General features: G+C 35.4%; 3 protein-coding genes across 6 annotated transcripts; 1 reads left to right on the top strand and 2 right to left on the bottom strand.

The window, feature by feature from the left end:
• Nucleotides 1–724: 724 nt before the first annotated feature.
• Nucleotides 725–6115, bottom strand: LOC112560720 (transcription initiation factor TFIID subunit 7-like). Of its 2 annotated transcripts, none has more exons than XM_025232743.1 (10): nt 5970–6115; nt 5095–5226; nt 4449–4529; nt 4158–4254; nt 3634–3692; nt 3158–3365; nt 2294–2461; nt 1815–1924; nt 1335–1394; nt 725–888 (listed from the first exon to the last, which is right to left on the bottom strand). In XM_025232743.1, the coding sequence occupies exons 1-10, from the start codon at nt 6057–6059 to the stop codon at nt 853–855; spliced, it is 1041 nt and encodes a 346-aa protein (XP_025088528.1). In that variant the 5' UTR covers nt 6060–6115; the 3' UTR covers nt 725–852. The 2 variants fall into 2 exon arrangements, with proteins under 2 accessions (XP_025088528.1, XP_025088529.1); XM_025232744.1 differs by lacking the exon at nt 5970–6115 and adding an exon at nt 5820–5838.
• A 1397-nt stretch (nt 6116–7512) lies between these two features.
• LOC112560713 (alpha-N-acetylgalactosaminidase-like) lies at nt 7513–13186 on the bottom strand. Of its 2 annotated transcripts, none has more exons than XM_025232730.1 (8): nt 13050–13186; nt 12213–12375; nt 11542–11716; nt 10985–11159; nt 10625–10719; nt 10097–10258; nt 9474–9671; nt 7513–9122 (listed from the first exon to the last, which is right to left on the bottom strand). In XM_025232730.1, the coding sequence occupies exons 2-8, from the start codon at nt 12371–12373 to the stop codon at nt 8862–8864; spliced, it is 1227 nt and encodes a 408-aa protein (XP_025088515.1). In that variant the 5' UTR covers nt 12374–12375; nt 13050–13186; the 3' UTR covers nt 7513–8861. The 2 variants fall into 2 exon arrangements, with proteins under 2 accessions (XP_025088515.1, XP_025088516.1); XM_025232731.1 differs by lacking the exon at nt 13050–13186 and adding an exon at nt 12775–12886.
• LOC112560714 (alpha-N-acetylgalactosaminidase-like) lies at nt 13140–20518 on the top strand. 2 transcript variants are annotated; one of them, XM_025232732.1, is made up of 8 exons: nt 13140–13275; nt 15115–15274; nt 15722–15899; nt 17293–17467; nt 17983–18080; nt 18732–18893; nt 19465–19662; nt 19858–20518. In XM_025232732.1, exons 2-8 carry the CDS (start codon nt 15126–15128, stop codon nt 20113–20115), a joined length of 1218 nt encoding a protein of 405 aa, XP_025088517.1. In that variant the 5' UTR covers nt 13140–13275; nt 15115–15125; the 3' UTR covers nt 20116–20518. The 2 variants fall into 2 exon arrangements, with proteins under 2 accessions (XP_025088517.1, XP_025088518.1); XM_025232733.1 differs by lacking the exon at nt 13140–13275 and adding an exon at nt 13320–13907.
• Nucleotides 20519–21259: the final 741 nt, after the last annotated feature.

Below are 21259 nucleotides of genomic sequence, written 5' to 3'. Positions count from 1 at the left end.
GAAAGTTAAGGCTATATAGCAGCAATTGCAGATCTTCGTAGATTTCCAGCGTCTTCTCACAAATGATGCTAACACCTTCTGCTTCTCGTTTATATACACAAGCAACAACTTTTCTACTTCTTCCATTATTTGAGGCCTTTGCTTTGTTAAAGTACTCACTTCTTTCAAAATATTAGCTTAAGTCGAGATTGTTGACTTCGACATGCCGAATTTGGCGGTGATATCTGACACACGCATGCCTCCTTCGTACTTTGAAATCATTTCCTTTTTCAATTCAATTGCTGGCCGCTTACCTTTCATTACCTTACTACTATTGCTCTTAATCTTGATGTAATATTAGGATCTAGCTGACGAAACACAATTTATCTTAAATTCTGTTTAAAAATGTTGACTGCGTACCACCAAATTTGTTTTTCATATTGTTCATTTAGACATTGACCTGGAAAGCAAATGCTAACTTTTCTCCTTTTTCTTAATTTACCATTGCAACAGTTCACAACACAAGTGATCTCTTTATGTTTATGTCTTGATAAAGGCAGCTGAGTGGATAACAAACTAACCCTCTTTGTTGTTTTAACCACCAATGTGTGTACTGCTCATGCCCTGAATAATTGACAAAATACCCTCATTATACAAGTGGAAATGCTTTCATCATGTTGAAAGTCACTTTTCTCATCTGCTCCCTTATCTTTTCATAATATATAGCAAATCCAGAATACACGAGACCTGTATTAAAATCTTTAATACATGAGAATATTTACATATCACATGATAGGCACTCTCACACACATCCACACAATCATGCAAGCACACAGTCTCTGAAGATTGTACATATTTGTAGCATGCTTCAAGTCATCCTTGGTTCAGCATTGCCGACAGTATCTCGTACTGCAAAAAATATATGTATAACATTTATAATGAATGATATTTAGCTAAATCTCCTTTACAAACACAACATATGGTCACAGGATTTTTAGTTACTGTTCATCAAAACAATGTAACTCTTCCCCCTTCCATATCTGCCACCCACCTACTTTTCCATTTATTGCTACTTCCCTACTCATTGTCCTCTGCTGAATGACTACAGTTCTTGTTAACACGATTCCTCTTTGTGTTTTCCTTCATTTGTTATTAGTCATCAGTACTGTTGTTCATCCTTCCGTTCCTTCATTTGTTGTCCATGTCTCATTCTTGTCTCAAAAGCTAAGAACACGCATTTATTATTATTAGTGGATTCAGTAAATGGAAACCAGTCTTGATTTTATTGTCCATCTACAAACATCCTACAGTCAAACATAGATCCTCACTATCAACATGAACTATAAATTGCATACCTCTTGTTCTTTTTGACTCTCTTCCTGCAAGAAGCGCTCCAAGTCTTCACGTAACTTGTCCTGGTAATAAAATTATTCTCATGAACACTGATGCTGTAAATCATGCTATTTTTAAAAGCACTTAAGTACGTTGGAAAACATGATGACTTTGAAATTAAAAAAAGAATTGGAGCAAGTGTTGTAACTGACAGCAGCAAGAAATATAGTTCTGCAATTATTAAACCAAGTGATGACCATTCCTCTATCATGTACTACTTCTATGGGACACAATGTCATCAGCATTTAAACCCTGCTTACAATACAAACCTGGTTGTAATATATTTTATACAAGGTTTTTTTTTGTTTATTCCTAGAAGAGCATAGAGCTACAACGGTCATATAAGTATTATAGTGATATGCCAACAAATGCTCAGCTCTAAGTGATGAGGGCAAAGAGTGTTTGAACATGTGCATATTCTGTGTCATACTTAAATGTCTTACTCTCATAAGATCATTGTCTTCTTCGGCCATCTGCGCTTCCATCTCAAGCCGTTTCTCACGAATCTCTTCAAGTTGCTGTACAAGCTCTGATAATTTTTCCTGTAAGTCTTCTAAAAAAGATAAAGCACATTTATAAGTAAGTGAAGAAGAGCCTGCCAGATCTAGTTAGTAATACAAAAGCTGCAGTTCTTTCTGTGACGTGTTTGTTCAAAGCTCAAACGCAGACTTTGTGAATTATTGATAATAGAATTCCTTAAGACCATTTAATAATTCTGGTTTGTTAAGGGAAAATATATGACAGTCTTCTCTTTCTCTCAGCTACAGGATCTAGGGCTTGAAAAATGGTATTTGAAAAAAGTGCAGGATTTTGAGGCTTAAATAAAAAGATTGTACACAAAACAGCAGCTGACACTAAACTATAAAACAGAACTGGTCCCATGATTATATGGATACATCATCCAATAAATGAAAACAGTTACCTGTGTCTGCATCACCACCCATGTCCTGACTCTCACTAGCTGGGCGATCCATGCTAGCTTCACCTATCTGCTGCATGAATGGTCCCCTTGAAGCATCGTCCTCTCCACTGTCCATGATGTTCAAATCCTTTTCATCATCTGAGCTACTTAGCTCTCCAAAGAATGAGGCTGAAATGCCATGCAAATGCTTCAATGCAATTGACTTTATGATGAAAGAAGTCCACCATACATACCACTAAAATAATGATGTTGATTTCTATATTATCTTTCCACACCATTTAGGCAGGTTCAGAATGCTTAACAGAAACAAGAACACATGTACATAATTATAACCATAATGCACCAAAGGGAGTTATTAACAGATCTGCAAGGATTTATTGCTGTTCTTTCAGTGCACTCTTTTGTGATGTCTAATTATAGGACTAACTATTCCATCATGGACTAGCTATACCACCCAAATCTAACTTTCGTTGCAGAACATGTATTACATTGTATGAAATAAATCTAAAGCTCAGCGTGCCTAAAATATTACTCTTAACACAAGCAGGAGTTCCTCAAAGTAATAATAAAAAAAAAGAGTACAGTACAGAAGGAATTTTATTTAAAAAAGTCACAAAGAACTTCTTGCTCACTGAAAATTATGTCAGCAAAATGTCAATATATGATGTGAAAAATGGCTCATGCAGTTTTAAAATTTCTTCTACAACTTTGGATGGATTAGAACTTTCTTGCAGATATGTGCTATCATGGTGAAATATACTGTCATTGACAACAATTTTCTATCATCCTTTTAAATATAAAAAAAAAATTCATAGCAACTAACTTAAATAAGAGAGATGAAAGAAATTCACCAATATTACTTACCAACATCCAATCCAGACGTGTCCTGTCGTCGCAAAGTTCCATCAGCGTTGCTTACAGTTCCACTTGCCTGGATGTGACCTGATGTCTGGCCAGAATCTGACAGTGGCTTCTCATCTTCTGTCAACACCTCCCACTTAACATCTATGGCCTCTGCATCATAACGGAACAGGCGCCGCACTTCTTTTTCCAGTTCCGGCTGATCCATGTACTATTTAAAACAGACTTTGGCTTTTTATGGCTATTCTTCCTCACTACATATGATCAAGATTTAAAACTCTTAATCCTTGGCTTGCATTCATTTATAAATTCAAAATAAATGTGGGAAGTACTGAAGCATCACATCATGAAGATAAACTCCTGACACTTTTTAGTAGTTTTGTGAAGAATGGCACGAGGCCATAGGTTTTGGTTAAGTAACATAATGTGATAATATGGGTTTTTTAACAAATGATATCTATAACATTTCAAGTTCTCACCTTCTTTTTCAATGTCTTGCGAAAGCGCCTTTTGCGAACATTCTTCAGAGGTGGTGTTACTAATTTTTAAAAAAAAGTTAAATATACTCTCTATAACCCCACAAAAATTATTTATGGGCACAAAGATCTGGAAATTATTTAAACTATGAATATAAAACTTGCATGATTAAAGTACTGAAAATAACTTTCAAATCCTGCTATTCTGTCCAAAACATTCCTAAATATATATTTTTCAAGTTTTCAGCTGTTGTCAGTGCTATAAAGTAAGATTATATAGATTATAGTTCATCCATTAGAAACACCTTATTAGGATGCAAAAAGTAAAAAAAAAAAGCTTTTGCTTTTAAAAGAAAAGACTAATCAGCATGCATTTTTCCAAATTTTCTCTAAAACTATTCATGATACAAGTCGTAAGTCCATGAGCTGACAGCAGATCACCAAATTATCAAGGTCATTACCATTATAAATCAGATCATAACTTCCAAACTATCATCATAAAAATGCTTCAGACTTTAAGTACTCACTGCCATGGTTCCACAGGAATTTCTTGTCCTTGTCCTTCTTTTTGGGGCTGTCTGTATCTTCAACATTGACCTCATCTTCTGTACTACACACCAGCATCTGAAATAATTTGGTTCATAGCTTGTTTATGATAAAATTTACTTGTATACCTTTACATTAAAAATGAGAATGGACAAGAAAGAAATTCAGTAAGTTAAAAGCTAAAAATATTAGTACTTTTTTTCCAGGAATGTTTACAAGTTAGAAGAACACATTATCATACTGCAAACAATTGAGAAACAAATGTGCCACACCTGACATATATCAGCAGTCTTGTAGAATGTTTTTTTGTCCACTGTCTTTAGTGACTCCACAACACAAGGCAGGTCAACAAGCTTGAAGAAAAGAAATAAAAACTCTACAAATTGTACTCATGCAGTCATCAGCTAGCTTTATGGAATCTATCAAACAATTTTCAAGTTTTTTATTTTTGGTTAAGGCATCTAACAGTAGCAGGAAGGTTCTATAATTTGTTTGTTAATGTGCATGTCCTCAGCTTATCTCAAAGCTCAACCAGGCAGTGATGGGAACCTGATTTATCACGAAAAATTAGCAAACTGGCTTTTGACTATCACCTATAGTAGTCATGCAATCTTTGGTCTCTGTAGCAGTAAGAATTACCTGGTAAATACCTTGGGCCCAACGTGTTAAAGGCAAGAAAAGAAGAGGATAAGGTATTATAGCTGTATTTGATAACTGCAGAACAAAAGCTGCAGATCATAAAATTAGAAGTGAGTAAATAACATGATCTCTATCGTGCAATCAACATTGCAAATGTCCTCCGATGAGGAATGTCTTAGTGCTTCTATCTTGACAGATATAAATGTAAATGAGTAATTATGTTTCAAACATTACAAGAAGTGTTTTAGTACAATGTGTTGTAAAATTCGCTTTATTTACCTTAGCATTGAAGATGTAGTTATCATATCTGACTCGCCCATGACGCATGTCTGATTCCAGTTCAATGCTAAGTTTATCTTTCAAAAGCGGTGTTCCTGATTGCACATCTTGTCGGAGATCTTCAGCTGGGCCCTTAAAAAAATTACAGATTAACTTAAATTTAATAAATGGAATTACTTGTATACTGTGATTGTGATACAGAAGGTAAGGGTGTTAGTACCATTTCATTTCTTCTTGGTGTAATTTGCAGAAACTCCATAACAAAATTGCTTACCTTTGTTACGAAAACATTTTATTTTAAAACAATGAGACAAGACATGTAGCCTATTATCCTGTGATTTGAACACAAGTCAGATAATAAATATTTTACATGATATCATACAGTTAAAAATAAAAGATTTTAAAAGTCATGTATTCTGAATTGGTAAAATTGTAAATATTCTGCCTTTGTTCAGGCAATAAACGGTTCTATTAAAAAGACTTTACAAAGCAAAAACTGAATAAAGTTGAACAATGAAAATGCATGATGCACAAATAATAATTTCTCGTCAAACACTTCAAATGCTCTCATTATTGTTTATTACTGATCATGAGTTGAACAAATTTAAAATTAAAGCGACGCAGTGAAACAAAATACCAAGAGAACAAAACAATATTGTAGTTACAACCTCACTGCATTTTATTTGCATAAGGTTTCTAGCAGAATATAAACAATGTGTATGCACTTGTTACAGTTTTTTGTCATGCAAAAGAGTACGCGTGTTGTTTACGACTCCAAATCGTCGCAAAAAAAAAAAGTCAACGCGTTCGACGGCCGAAGAACCTATGCGCATATTTTCCAAAGGTCGGTATGAAACGCATAAAAAATCACTCACTGGAGGTAGACGAAGGATGAACTGTTGTTCTAAATCAAAAAAGGTATCTGATCCACCTTCTTTTTTCTTGGGCACTGCTTTAGCACTCATTTTGCGAAAGTGGTTCTTAAATGGATCGAAATGAACTGCAAGTCAAGCCTTTTGGGAATTGATGGTTATGAGGACAGACTTCAGCACCAACAGAGATGTTCGCTAAACCTGTTGCAAACAGTTCACTGAAAACGGCACACATTAATTTAATAAAAACAAAACAAAAGCTGGGTCTCTATCTTTATTAGTTTTGAAGATATTGCTGATTGAAGTTCTTGATTTGCGTCACAGCTATAACATTTTTGGACCATATGTTGCTCTCATGTGCAGCATCGTGAAATCTTAGAAGTCCCCATGCAAATATACTAGATGCACCTAAACACATTTTTTCAAACCATTATATACTGTTCTAAATTTGTCTACAAACTTGCAAGGTCTATTTAGTGAGATATGAAGCTTCAAATATTACAAAATCATAAATTTTTCAGACGGACAAATGAAAAGTTTTATAGGGGTAACGATCGAACTCCGAACAACTGTAATTTCTTCATCTACTGGACATGCATTGGTTAAAAATGAAGAGTATGGAATATTTGCTCGGGATACTCAAGTAGGTCGACGAGGGGTCTTAATTCTTTGTCAACTCAAACTCATGATGGCGTTGAGAGAAATAATTACACTCATTTACGTGCAATGTCATGTTTAAAATTATAAAAATTCTGGCAGGTGTGTTGGCTGACAAGTAAAGATGCAGGCAGATATTTCATTTTCTGCACTGGCTACCCATTCGTTCTCATACACAGTACAAACTGTCTGTACTGTGTTTTAATTTTGCTGAACTCCTCTTCCCTTACCTCCCAGCTAGACAACTCCGCTCGTCTCCTTACTCCTTCTGCAGCGAAGCAATGGAACTCTCTCCCTTTCCATATCCGCCACCTACCCTCTATTGAATCCTTTAAACGTGCACTGAAAACACACCTCTTCCATAAACATTACTCCTAACCTTTCCCATGATGCTAGTCCTTTTTCACAACCTTCCCTGCACGTCTTCCCTTTGCAATATCATGTCTCAGTTCTTGTTCTTCGTTTCCTTTTGCGTTTTCTGTAATTGTTCTTTTTTTCATTAATACTGTTATTTATTCTTTTGTAGTTCATATTTTATTTTTTTTGTTTTCCTGTCCATGTTTCGTTCTTGTTTTTAGGCGCTAAGAGCATACTCCTTAGGAGTATGAGTATGTGCTTTACAAATTTTGCATTTATATTATTTACCCGTTTCACCCAATGCTATAAATCTAATAATTAGAATCTAAAAGCGAATTCCTATATAAAACCTAACACAAAAGTAAATAAATCATCAAAAAAAGTTTGACCTGTGCAAGCATTGTAGCAGTCAGCAAATAGCTGACAAATGTTTCCACATATCTCTGCTGTTATTTGCATTTACCGACAATTTTGTTATGAATTGATAAGAAAAAGCAAAACACAAAAATACCACCAACAGAACTCAGGAGCAGCCATCAACATGCATTTTATGTAAGTTTTCCTTTTATTACAGACAGTTAAGAACAAATCCATCTGTACAAAAGGTAATAAAATAAAAGGCAAAAATGATACAATAGGACCATTGGGATGTTTGATAAAGCATCCCTGAAAAATACAGCTAACAGGTGTTATCTGTTGACCTCATTAAGCAAAATGCTAGATCCTTTTTAAAACACTTCAACAGGGCAAAACCTTTAGTGCACAATAATTTTCTTATGCACTTAAAACACTTATTACTCCAGCAAAAGTCCAAACATTCATACTGTATATTCTGTAAGAGATCCAACATAATACAATCAAAATGATAATAAAATGCATTATGGTTTGTCTCTACAATGCCAGTAAGCAGGCACAGAATGTACAGTAAATCTAAGGCTGCCAAATTTCAGTCACAGCTGTGACAAAAGATGTGCAACAGGATACAAGCTACCCTAGTGTAAAGAGGTTTGCAGCAACTTTTCATAAGGTCACAACTGTGGCCGCGTGTGTGCAACTGCAACATTGAACCAGGAGCATGTCCAATGGGCTGCATGCCTTGATATCGAGGAAGTTATTGTAATGACTCTTGCAGAGTTTGTATATAAGGCAACAATTGCAACGACATATGCGGCACCTGTACTGAACAGAGTCTGTGTAACACCATCTATGACGGCAGATGTGAGACAAGGTATGCTCTAGATAACAGTTACTCTTCTGTAAAAAATTTTGCTGTATGGGATTGTTTGGCCTTGACTGCAACAAGACCTGTGGCAATTGCTCTGAGGGAACAGAATGCAAATTGTATCAGGAGACTGACAACAGGGCAGAAAATCTGGATACCAAGGAGCTTTTGGTTATTTTTTGGGTGGTCATGAGATATCGAGAATGCCAAGCACCCAGTAAATGAGTGAAAGATAGCTACTGGCTGTATATATGAACTAGACTGTGCTTTAAAAAAATTATTTGAGCTTGCCCATAAGGCGCTATACAGCCATGACATAGACTTGATCAGGTGTTAAAAACATTTTCTCTCCCTCACACAAAATGCGCAATAATGCAATGAAATAATGCAGACACAATAACAAAAGTGGTCACAATGTGTTTTCCATCAAAAGACTTTTAAATATGGAATGTAAGGACTTGAGCAAATACAGTTTGGTTTAACCATGTATTTTACAACAAATTTTTTATTCTATGTCTGTAACTATTTACAATTACCTGCTGAGAAGATTTTTTAAAATTTTAACTGTACATATTCAAGATGATTGCTAATATGTAATTGCTGTATGTATTTGTGGACACCAAAAACATCAGATTTCTTGAACAATAAATGATTTTATCTTAAAGCGGCACAACTTTGGTAAGAAGTATGCTTGTTGGATCAACACTTACATAAAAGGTTTCTGTGGGCTTAAAAATGCCTATGCTAGTGCCTTCAAATTCATCTGTAACATTGTATCCATTTAAATTTGTCAGACCCAAATCTCCAAGGGAGATCTTGAAGTAAGCAGGTGTGCCCTGATCATCCTTGTTCAGGAAAGCCACAGCAAAGCTTCCCTTGTTATAGAGAGCTTTCACCCATACTGATACAGAACCTGGCACCTTTACATGCAGAAAAAAAGAATGTTTATTAGAAGTGCAGTTATGAATTTAGTTAAAAAATTTAGTCTTAAGAGTAACATATCATCAAGACTTTTTAATTATAGACACTTTACATTTTGTGTCCCAGGTTATAGCGCAGATAGAGGGGAAAAAACAGAATAAGATCCCAAAAATAAGAGACAATAGTTTTATAACAGAATCGCAAAGAATTATCAATAGGAGATGAAATATCATGTAATCTTCAATTTAAACAAAGAAAAGAGAGTAACAAAACTTCCTGACAGGTTAAAAATGTGCAGTAATACAAAAATATCAGAATAATTCCATTTACAATACAAATAATTTGCTTACTTCATAAAGACGAACTGCTTGCTGCCCAAGTGGATCCTGATTTATTGCAATGACTCTCTTGTTAAGGAGGATTGATTTTGCTTGTGGGTTTATTGTTCGCAGATCTACAGACATAAACAAAGGTGATGCAAGCATAGCCCACAGTCCAAACTGGGCCTTCTGTTGGTAGTAGCTTAATCCAAAGTCCCCAACTATCAGCTGAAACATAAGACATAATCGCAATAAAATATACCTGACTTATAATTCTGCTACAAAATTTGATCAATATTGCTCAAGTATGACTACAGCTATGAGCATAAAATTCTAACAGTACACAATGTATGACTAAAGCTATGTTTGTCATTCTGACACTACACAATGCCGACTTTCCATTCTCTTCTTTTACACCTTCAAAGATCTTACAGCAGGGATGCCCAATCTATGGCCCGTGAAGGTGCCTAATCCGGCTTGCTCATTTTAACCAGACACTGCATAATTTCATTTGAGACGTTATGAAACAGGAAAAAAACACCATGTTCTGGCCCGAGAGATTAGATATCATGTCCAGTGTGGCCCTCAGGCACGAAAAGGTTGAGCACCACTGTCTTACATTTAGAAACAACAAAACCATAAAAGCCACTTACCTCATCAGGATCTGAAAAACCACCTGGACCAGAAAAATTTGCAAAGTCCCCAGCATTGTTGCCATAGAAGTCTATAATGTTAAGGACATTCTGCCAACTGTCTTGAACATCCCAGTATTGCCGCCACACATTACAGTACTGTCGAACTTTCTGATAGTTTGGCTGTTGGAATGGAAAAAAAAAAAGGGTTTTCATTAGCTATTTGCTATCATGAAAATTTAACTTGTTGTAACAAATTTTGAAAATTTGTTAGGTTATTTGTTATTTTAAGGAACACATATTCAATTATATGGAAAACACAATCCAGACAGCTTAGTTGTATAGGTATATACGAAGAGACGTGATACCAATGATGCCAAGCAGTGTATACAGTCCTAAGTTACAGGATACAGAGCTTTGCTATTATAAAGGTAGTATTTCTGACTGGTAAATATATATGGTTTACCCATATATATATATATAGCAAATCATGTTCGATTTATTTTCAATCTGTTTAGGAAGAGCTGTCATAATGATCAAGTGACTTACTTTAATCTGGTGAACTACTTGTGCAGCAACCCAGCTGCAGCAGTAAACCATAGGCCTCCCAGTCTTATTCAGGAAAAAACCAAAGGTGGGATATGCTAGAACCAGCAGAGACAAAAGTTATAGTCAAAGGTACTAAATATTTGAAATGATGAAAAGTGTAACTGCAAAAACATCCCACATACAGTTTGATACATGGGAAGTAGGAAAATTTTGTTTTGAATTTTGAAACAGGTTTTTGACATTGTTTTTAACTGCTGTTATGTTCCTCTTCAATACTTCAATGTTTATTTATAGGAATGCATACTTTTTTTTCTTTATTTACTCTTTCTGTGATGCTATAGGTTCAAAAATGAAACTTACACACATCCATCTCATGAAAATCTGCATAGCACCCATCTGTTTTCACAAGATCAATACCCCACTCTGCGAAGGTATTGGCATCAGTCTGCATGTAAAATTCACTTCCTGGAAGGTTCATGCATGTTGCATAGCCAATGTCTGTATAAATTCCTAGTTTCAGACCTCGAGCATGAACCTGGAACAAGAAAGATGAAGAACAGAGATGACTTTTAGGAAATTTCTTTACAAGATTTAGACAGTTGTAAGCTTAATCTTAAATGCTGTTGGCATCTTTATGATTGTTTCAATAGCCTATAAAGATTATATCTGGCTGATAATAACTTTTGTTACCTTCTTTGTTCTTGATTTGAACATATTTATAATTTTTGGTTACCTGTTAATGTTTTTCATGTTAAATATTATGTCAAGCATGATTTGTGCATATATTCTAAAGTGTGATGATGTATGCTTTTGAGCAAGCCTCTTTATATTTTGTACACTGATCACATTCAAAAGGGTCAAGCTTAAAAAGAAGCATGGTGAAGTGTAAGATAAATGCATCATGGAATGATCCATACATAGTCAGCAAGTGCTTTAATTCCACTTGGAAAGCGCACAGGATCTGCCTGAAGACGACCACTGTCATCACGCTTGGAGGCTGCCCAGCAGTCATCAATATGGACATACTCATAGCCAGCATCTTTGTAGCCATCAGATACCATCCTGTCTGCCATTGCCATATAGAGTTTCTCACTGTAAGGAAGGCACATTCAGTGAGAGAAAATAAACTCCTGCAGTCAGTTTGCATTCTTTTTGCTTAATTCCCCTACCATAAAATATTGTCTCTGTTTGAAACATTTTCAAAAACAATTTCATTCCACATCTACATAAACATACCTACCCACACATTTGTATATTTACACTTGCACATTTTCAAGAACATAAATCTATACACCTGTGTTTAGTTCAACCCACATCTTTATTTACATATTTTTGTACTACCTTTGTTTTTATAGTATTAATAGTTTACGTAGGAGCTTGGTGTTAAAAAGTTACAAAAATCAAAACCAGTATAATATACCAACACAGGGATAGGTAAAGTCAATAGCTTAATGGTTGGAAGTAGATCAACATGTCTAAAGTATGGCAGGCACAAAGCAGAGTAAAACACTTTCTTTCTAACACCTTTGCCTTTTCTAATAAATCAGTTACCTACATGCTGCATGGTAGGTAGGCAGACAGGACCTACCTCACACAAGTGTCTGGAAATTGTATGCAGTCTCTCTGACAGCGGAACCTTTCCCAAGATAACCACCCCATAGGTGGTGTCAAAGCCAGTCCATTATCAAGAGCATGGCTAGTGGAATGCAGCAAACTTATAACTAACAGATGCCACACGTTGAATTCCATATCTATCCAGAAGAGAGATAGTAAAGTATTATATAGTATATAGTAGTATGAGTAAAGTATTATACACAATATAAAATGGCATGTGACACCTAATTTAAATTACTTTGGATATTTGATAACATAAGAAATCACCTTCAAAATGGAAAAAAGCAACAGATGTCAAATAATCTAAAGAAATACAAGTTAATTTTCTGGTTTGTTTATGATTCTGGATAAAAACATATGTAACCCAAGTATATATAGAATAAGACTGTATATACAACTGGTACACCTCACTATGTACAAAGGTCTACTAATATGTACCGTACAGATAGATACAGGCGATTAAAATACATCTTAACAACTAATATATCAAACAAGTTAAAAAAATTAGAAAAAGATTTAAGCAATCATAAGTTTACATTTAGTTTAAATATCTCTCAGTCCGATCTTTTAACTGTAAAGATTGTGACGAGCCATAAAAAACTTTACAGATAAATAAATAACGAAAATGTAAAAGAACAAAGAGACAAACTTGAAAAACTTGATCTTAACAGAACGATCATAATGCCTTTTCGAATAGTAACATAAATTAAAAAAGATTTATTAAAAATAAATAAGAAAAATACCATTTCAATATTCTTTAAACAAGAATAAAAATATTAAGATGTGCTACAAGTAATTTATAATTAATTACCCTATTATTTCTTGAAATTATTATTTTACTAAGCACGCGGAAGTCCTCAGCAAAATCACTTTTAATAAACAGAATCACGGAAAGAAAATCCAAGCATCGAGTCACGGATATATTCGTGATCGAGTCGTAAGTGACGAGAGGGGAGGTAACGCTCGATGTATGCCTGGTGACCATCACATGACTTCTCGAGTATCACATGATATGCTATTGTGGGCTGCAACTGCAGGTCAATCTTTATTTGCATGCTTTCTTTATTGTCTAATAATCTATTTTAGATAAAAGAATGTTGTAGATCTATTTCTTTCTGTCTGCGTATTTTTGTTAGCTTAAAAGGCTCTTCAGATTTCGGCAGTACAATGTGCGTTTGTTGTACAACGCGGATCGACGTGCAATTTGAAGAGTCAAGGAGACAGGAAGAGATATCGAAGTTTCAGAAAACGCAAGGAATACTATAGCGGCGAGAAATTAAAAGATGATCAGCTTATTGAATCTTTAAAAGGTTTATTTTTTTCCAGCCCGACAAGAAAATTAAAAACAATTATAGACATAGTACTGGTTTATCGTCAAAAAAAAAAAAAAAAAGTATTGTTCGACAGGTGGATCAGACTTCGTTTCACGAGCTGAAATAGGGCAGCGGTGTATGCTGTATTCTTATGACTAAAGTAAAGTTACTTAAGGCTAAATATATCTAATAAAGGCTTAACTTTAATAATTCTTTTAAGCATTATAAACTCAACGAGGCGTAACCGTCGCCGGCCATTACAGACAAGGTGGAACTCGAGACGTGAATGCGGAAGAAAAAAAGGCGTAGTTATGGAAACCGTATGGCGTCGCGTCGTCTGCTTCGCCCAATAGGGGGTCAGTCAAATCGACCATTTGCCGATCTCAGCACGACTACAATCAACAGTCTATTCAACCCTTTTTTTCATCTATATGAATATTAAGAGACAAAAAGATTAATTTTTATGTACTCTATCATTCTTGGTTGACCTTTCACTTTCATTGTGTGTGTGTGGAGACATGAACTACTTTTAGCAATGCCTAAAGTCTAGCTTCCATCTGCATAGAACGCAATACGCCCAGGATTTTTATGAGCTGTATGGCTTTGCCGTGCTGATTGCTATGCAATATTACATAAAGTAAGCAAGGAGTGTATTATTATTTTTTTTTTTTTTTGTGCATCTATGCACCACATTACTTCTATAACAACGTCCATTTCTCGTTTGATAACAATGGTGACTGACCTACATGTGTCATGAGACTAATATTTATTTTAAAAAAATGCAGTTTACATATAGTGAGCAATGACTGTGTCATTCTATTCTGTACTTGGTTGTCGAATGGACATTTGTTAAGTCAACCATGGGATGCGGATGATCAACTAAGGGTCATAGTTGAATCAACACGTGTGGTCAGATTGGTAAATGGTATAATTGACTGTTAACTTCCCTAATCCTCAACCTCACTCTAAAATTAAATCCTATGTCATGGTATCAGATTAGATGGCTGATGATACATCGCCCATCTGTGTTATGAACATTAACGATTATACTGTACTACTTTTATGACTTTTTCTGATTTTTGCAGCTATATTTGGGGATGATTCCAGATGCTGTAATTTTAATTGTTTTGCTTGATATTTTGCCCAAGCAGTTGAAATGACAATCATGAAGTGAACCACTTTCTGCTCAGCATACACCATGCAATTTTTCTTTATTATACATTTTCAAACTTGTTGCCTTTGTCTGCTAAGTATACCTTTAAATAATTTTAAATTATAAGTCAACTTACCTATCTGTTGGAACATGTTCATTACTTATTACTGAAAAAATTGCATATTTAAATGTAAACATTTCAGGTATCATACAAAATAATTGGTCATATCTTTGTTCTGTTCATGTGCCTTTATTTTCTTCTTGTCACACTTTTAGCATTGTCTGTTTGAAAAAGAATGGTACTCAGTGTGTCATTGTGTTGTACCAGCAGCAGGACCAGCTGTAGCAAAGAGATATATTTTTGTTTTCACTATTTACAAGTGTCATGTTCTTTTGTGTTATATCATCAGGTATTTAAACCATGTTGCTTCTGGTCTTGCTTGCCGTAAGCCTCAGTCCTTCACACAGCTTAGACAATGGTCTGGCACTTACACCACCAATGGGCTGGCTGGCTTGGGAACGTTTCCGCTGCGTCACTGACTGTAAAACTTTTCCAGACTCATGCATAAGGTAGAATTGTTGAAAAAGGAACAAATTTGACCTGCTAGCATCAGCAGCAGACGGCTTATTCAACCAATATTAAAAGGCAGTTTATACTGGATTCTGGATGTCACTGCAAAAATCAGTGACATAAGGCTTAGGTTTAGTGTTAAAGATTAGGGATAGAGTTTTGGTAATTAATGTGTAAAGGAAATAAAATGGTGTCACATTTCCTTGACTTTGTCCTCTACTCCACCATTTATGCTAAGCACAAGGTAGGTTGAATGTGTCCTCTGATGCTTATCCTGGGAAGTCATATTTGTTCCTAAAGAAGTACATGGGTAAATTTGATGCGTAGTGCATTATTTTATTGAAAATGTGATTTCCAAAATTTACTTTTATTTAGAGGTAAATTTTAAAGCATTTTTACATAAATTCACACTTTTTACTTCAACTTCATATCTGTTGTGTCAACAGTGAGAAACTGTTTAAGGACATGGCAGATAGATTGGTTGCTGATGGCTACAGAGATGTTGGGTATAAATATGTCAACATTGATGACTGCTGGTTAGCCAAACAGAGAGATAATGTGACTGGAAAATTAATGCCAGATCCTGACAGATTTCCCAGTGGCATGAAAAATTTATCTGATTATGTAAGCATTACTTTTTTTTTAAATAGAAGTTTGGATATTTGATATTTATGAGACTGAAAACTAATAAAATAGTGTTCATTGCAACATAAAAATAACAGGTTTTAGATTTTATGGGCAGCTAAAAAAGTGTTGAAAATAAACCGTGTCAGTCATAAGGATTCTTCTGTTAGAAGTGAATGTACACCAACTTCTTTTTAAATTTGATAAATTTATCTTGCATCATACATTTTCTTGTTCTGTTTTCAAAATATTGCAATGTATACATTAGGGTTCTTTGCAGCATTTTATTGTAAAAATTGTTTTGATATACTTTTCACTTATTGTTAGTTTCAAATCAACTACTCACATGACTGATTGTACTTTTAGTAGCATAAAATTAACAGAACACTTTAAAAGCAAGACAACAAATTTTTAAAAAATATTTGGCCAAAAGTTAAAAAGCATGCTGCTTGCAGTTTTGTCTACGTGGATTACAAATCCCTACTTAAAGACCGAACTGAACGGTTTGTCTTTTTTTAAGATATCGGTAGATATAGGTAATATAAAACTAACCTATAAATTTCAGCCTCCAAAACCCATCCGTTAATGAATTATCCACTATGATTTGCACTTGCGATCAACAAGCGCCTGTAACAGTGTACTAAGTCATGTTGGTACACCATTCACAAGGTTGCTTGCAGTCAACACCAATCAGAAAGAGAATGAGCCACAGTTCAAATTATTTGGACGCTGACAGTCTGCATTTCTTGTGGTTCTGAAAAACTGCTACTTTAGCAGGAGAAATACAGACTTTCAACGTCTGAATAACCTTAACTGTCACTCTGATTGGTGTTGATTGCTGGCAATGTTGTGAATGGTGTACCAATGGTACGTAGTACACTGCTAGCGGGGCACTCGTTGACTGCAGGTGCAAATTGCGTACTTTGGTAGTGAATAATTAATTAATAACTCCACCTGTAAACTACTTGGGTAATCTGCCGGTCCCAAGCCCGGATGAAGGAGGGTTGGGCGTGGGGCTAGCAACCCCACCCTGTAAAAACTAAAATGCTACAGAAACCCCAAACATACTGTACAACTGCAGCCCTATGCTCCTCAGAGGAGCAGCAAGGAATAAACTAATTAATTAATAGATGGGTTTTGGAAGCTGAAATTTATGGGTTAGGTTTATATCGCCTATATCTACTGATATCTGTAAAAAAATGCCAACCATTCAGGTTGGTCTTTAAGGGTATATGCACGAAGCTTTGCTCTAAATGACAGAAACACCAAGTAAAAGAATGTATGATGGTCTTGCATAGTTCATTTTAAACTTTTTATTAAAAAAAGATCTTTTGTGGGAGATGGATGGAACAACCTATATCTCTAATCAAGTCTTCCAATGCATGATCGACAGATGCACAAAAGGGGATTGATGCTTGGTATCTATGAAGACTTTGGACACTCTACTTGTGCTGGTTACCCTGGCAGTGAATTTTACATGGAGCTTGATGCTCAAACATTTGCTGAATGGGAGGTTGATATGGTTAAATTTGATGGCTGCAATTCCGACACCAGTGACATGGCTTATGGTAGGTTTTATTTTGCATTGAGTCTTATTTAAGTTATTTCCTTACAGAATATCTTTATTAAAATACATGTCTGAAATTCAGCACTTTGATTCGGAATTTTATAAAGAATGTACCTTTTGTTCCACATGCGAAATAAAGACTCAGCTGTGTATATTGTGATCAGACGCACTTACTGTAATGGCCATACCTATGCACACAGAAATCAAATTTTCTGTCCATAAAACCTCCTGCTTCTATGGTAAATTATTTTATGGCAAAGTATAAGTCAGCAGTTCTCAACCTTTTACTTGTGACGCCCCCCTGACGAACCAAGGTACGTCAGCGTGCCCCCCTTAGCCAGCAATGTAAGCTAATTTCACTAATACCAGTATAAGAAACTTTTAAAAAATGAGCACCTTCGTGCCCCCCTTGTAAGCACGTCGCGCCCCACAGGTTGAGAACTGCTGGTATAAGTGTTCCAATTCCCACATCCCTAGATCATTGTTTTGACCCATGTCCATCTGTGATTATTGCAGGCTTTCCAGCAATGGGATTCTTTATGAATAAGACGGGCCGAAATATGCTGTACTCTTGTGAATGGCCACTATATGTGGAAGTAGCTTCTCATCAAAAGGTTTGTCTAGACTTGAATCATTCGCCTGCATGCATGTGTATGTATTATAAATACAGAGAGAAATTACTGATCTGTGGGCCTTGTGCTTGTCACATTTTACATTCATGTTTAGATTTTTTTATCTGTGTAGAAAATGTAAGACTGTACTCCTGATGAGAAGTTTATTCTGCCACTCATGTTTAGATTTCTTATCTGTGTAGACCATGTCAGATTGTACTCCTGATGAGAAGTGTGTTATTCTGCCTCGTGCCTCATGGATTTTCTTGACTACTTCATGACCACTCATACTTTCTTGACTATTTTGTGATCACTTATACTTTCTTGGTTCCAGAATTAATGACCTTGCGCATTCAGCAGTTATTATTATTGCATTATTTTTATAAAGTGTGTTGAGCCACCTTGATTGGGGGAGAGGTGATATAGAATCAACATTATTACTACTAACCCATGTAAATTCTGAATATTATTACTAAATTCATCAAGTATTTGGAAATAGTAGTGAATGAATACTACTATATTCTCTGAAATTAAAATCTTCAACCTTTCATCATCTTTACTGCATGGATCATTTTACTGGTGATATTTGAAAATAATGGTCAGTAGATGTAATGCTTGTATTTTTTACTTCAGTGATGTGTTATCTTGTCTCAGGTGGATTATGGAGCTATCCGAAAGACTTGTAACATGTGGCGTAACTATGAGGATGTGACAGACTCGTGGGCAAGTGTGATAAGCATCATTGACTACTATGGAGACAATCATGATGGCTTTAGCTACTACTCTGGCCCTGGAGGCTGGGCTGATCCTGACATGGTAGGTCAAACCTAACACTGGAATAGTGCAACAGCAACTAAGGAAATAATTTGTTCAATGACAGGCAGAATTAGCAGAAGTAATCTCCTCACCTTATTCCTAATCACCTCCAGTGGTGCACAGAGCCGTGACTAAGCAGTAGTAGTAGATATGGGAAAAAGGATTAGCGGGATGGTTGTATGGTAAAAAAATGTAGACAATCGAGTGTTGGACAAGTGGTTTCAACGAGGTCTTTTTTAAAAGTGTTGAAATTGATGCATTTTGGATATAAGCACATCCAAGGTTTCCACCTAAAGTAGGATATGAGTTGAATAAGACTGCTGTGTATAAATGCAGTAATCTGAAGATGAGATGCACAGAATTGAATGGTGACAAATATTGCAAATTTTTACAGACAAAATTTTGTGTATAAAAGAAGGTAAGCTAAAGGAAATTATGTGGTAAATTGATACAAATTAATCTGCTAAAAATTGCATGATTTGCTTGTGACATTTTCTCCCAATCACACATAAACTGTTTATACACCATCACATTTTGCATTATTGGACTCAATAAACATTTTCTGTTGCAGCTGGTGGTGGGAGATTTTGGTCTGAGTTACTACCAGCAGAAAGCCCAAATGGCTATGTGGGCCATGCTTGCATCCCCTCTTTTCATGTCGGTTGACCTAAGAACCATTGATCCCATGGCAAAAGCCCTGCTGCAGAACATAAATGTCATTGCCATCAACCAGGACCCCCTGGGCATTCAGGCTGTGCGACTGTTTGAAGTAGGTCAACATTTCTTAATCGTCGTTATATCTTGATTAATAATGTAGACAGCTTTTTTCATTTATATTATTTAATGGGCACTGTTCTTTACTGTTTAATATTAAAATAAATATAATTTCGGACATTCATTTGCAGATGTTGATGTACACGTGATAGCATTCAATTTCATGACTAAAATTTTGTGTTCATAACAGGTTCCAGGTTCTATCTCAGTGTGGCTAAAGGCTCTTCAGAAAGGAAACCTTGCTTTAGCTTTTCTGAATAAGGATGACCAAGGAACACCGACTGTGTTCACCACATCTTTCAAAGATCTTGGACTAACCAACCAGAATGGTTACAATGTTACTGAAGTGTTTGACAACAAATTCATGGGGTCATTTAGTCTCTCTCAAAATATATCTTTAAGTGTAGATCCTACAAGTGTGGTTCTTGTAAGATTGGCACCACTTTAATAAATGTAGTAGCTGCTTCTAAGTTTTGCCACCTGATTTGTTCACATTTGAACAAAATGAGGAATGTGCTCATATCCATAAAGCAGCATTTGGAGGATCTTTAAATTACTTGGTTTTGCTCATTCCATTCTTGCTCAAGTGAACAGTTGGTGTATATTTGTTTGTGAATGTATATATGATTTTTTCAAATGGTACATTTTTAATTTTCTATAATTAGTGAAAAATTATATTTGTTTAAGAATTCTAGTTAAATAAATCATTATGTTAAGAAGTTGTTGTTTTGGAGCTATAAATAAGTGTTATAAGTGAAATACAAAGCAATGATAATAAAGTATGATACATGTAATTGTTAAGTAGAAAGTGTACACAATCAGTGAAAATTATATTGGTTTAAGATTTCTGACTTAAAAGCTTTATTTTAAAAAGTTGTTTTGAAGCTATAAGTGTTATATATGTGAAATATAAAGCAACCCCCATAATTAAAGTCTAACACATGTACAGTGATACCTCGGTTCTCGAACGCCTTGACTTTCGACCAAATCGGTATTCGACCAGGAAATTCGAGAAAATTTTGTCTTGGAATCCGAACAAATATTTGGAACTCGAACATCCGAACGTCCGAGATGAGCCGAGTTGAGCCGAATGGCGTTCATTCGGCCCAGCGCGCCTTGCTTGCGTCATCAGTGTGAGTGCAGAGGAGAAAAAAAACAGCAAACAATTGACAAATTGTTCCGTAAAGAAATCAGACAAGCAACTGCAGAGCATGATTCTGATTCTCCTCAGCAAAAGATACAGAGAACAGAAACACCCGAAGAGCAGTTACCCTCTGTTTTTATTGAAGAGGACTCCCCTTCAAAACAATAACCATCCCCCTTCCCTCCTCCCTCCACATTTATTCCCTCCTGCCATAAAGTTTGGTACAGGTACAGTAAATGAAACACAATTTACTGTACTGTACTGTACAGTACATTTTATTTTTTTGTGTTTTTGTTTTAATAAATACACTTTTATTTCTTATTTCTTGTTGAGACTTATGTTTTTCTACATATTATATACAAATTAGGCCAGTAAATAGGCATTTTCTAGGGCTTGGAACGAATTAATCCAGTTTCCATTATTTCCTATGGGTTTCATTGCTTCGGTT

Source organism: Pomacea canaliculata, linkage group LG3 (genome assembly GCF_003073045.1).
Source record: "Pomacea canaliculata isolate SZHN2017 linkage group LG3, ASM307304v1, whole genome shotgun sequence".
NCBI lineage: Eukaryota > Metazoa > Mollusca > Gastropoda > Architaenioglossa > Ampullariidae > Pomacea > Pomacea canaliculata.
This window is presented reverse-complemented; position numbering and strand designations above follow the sequence as displayed.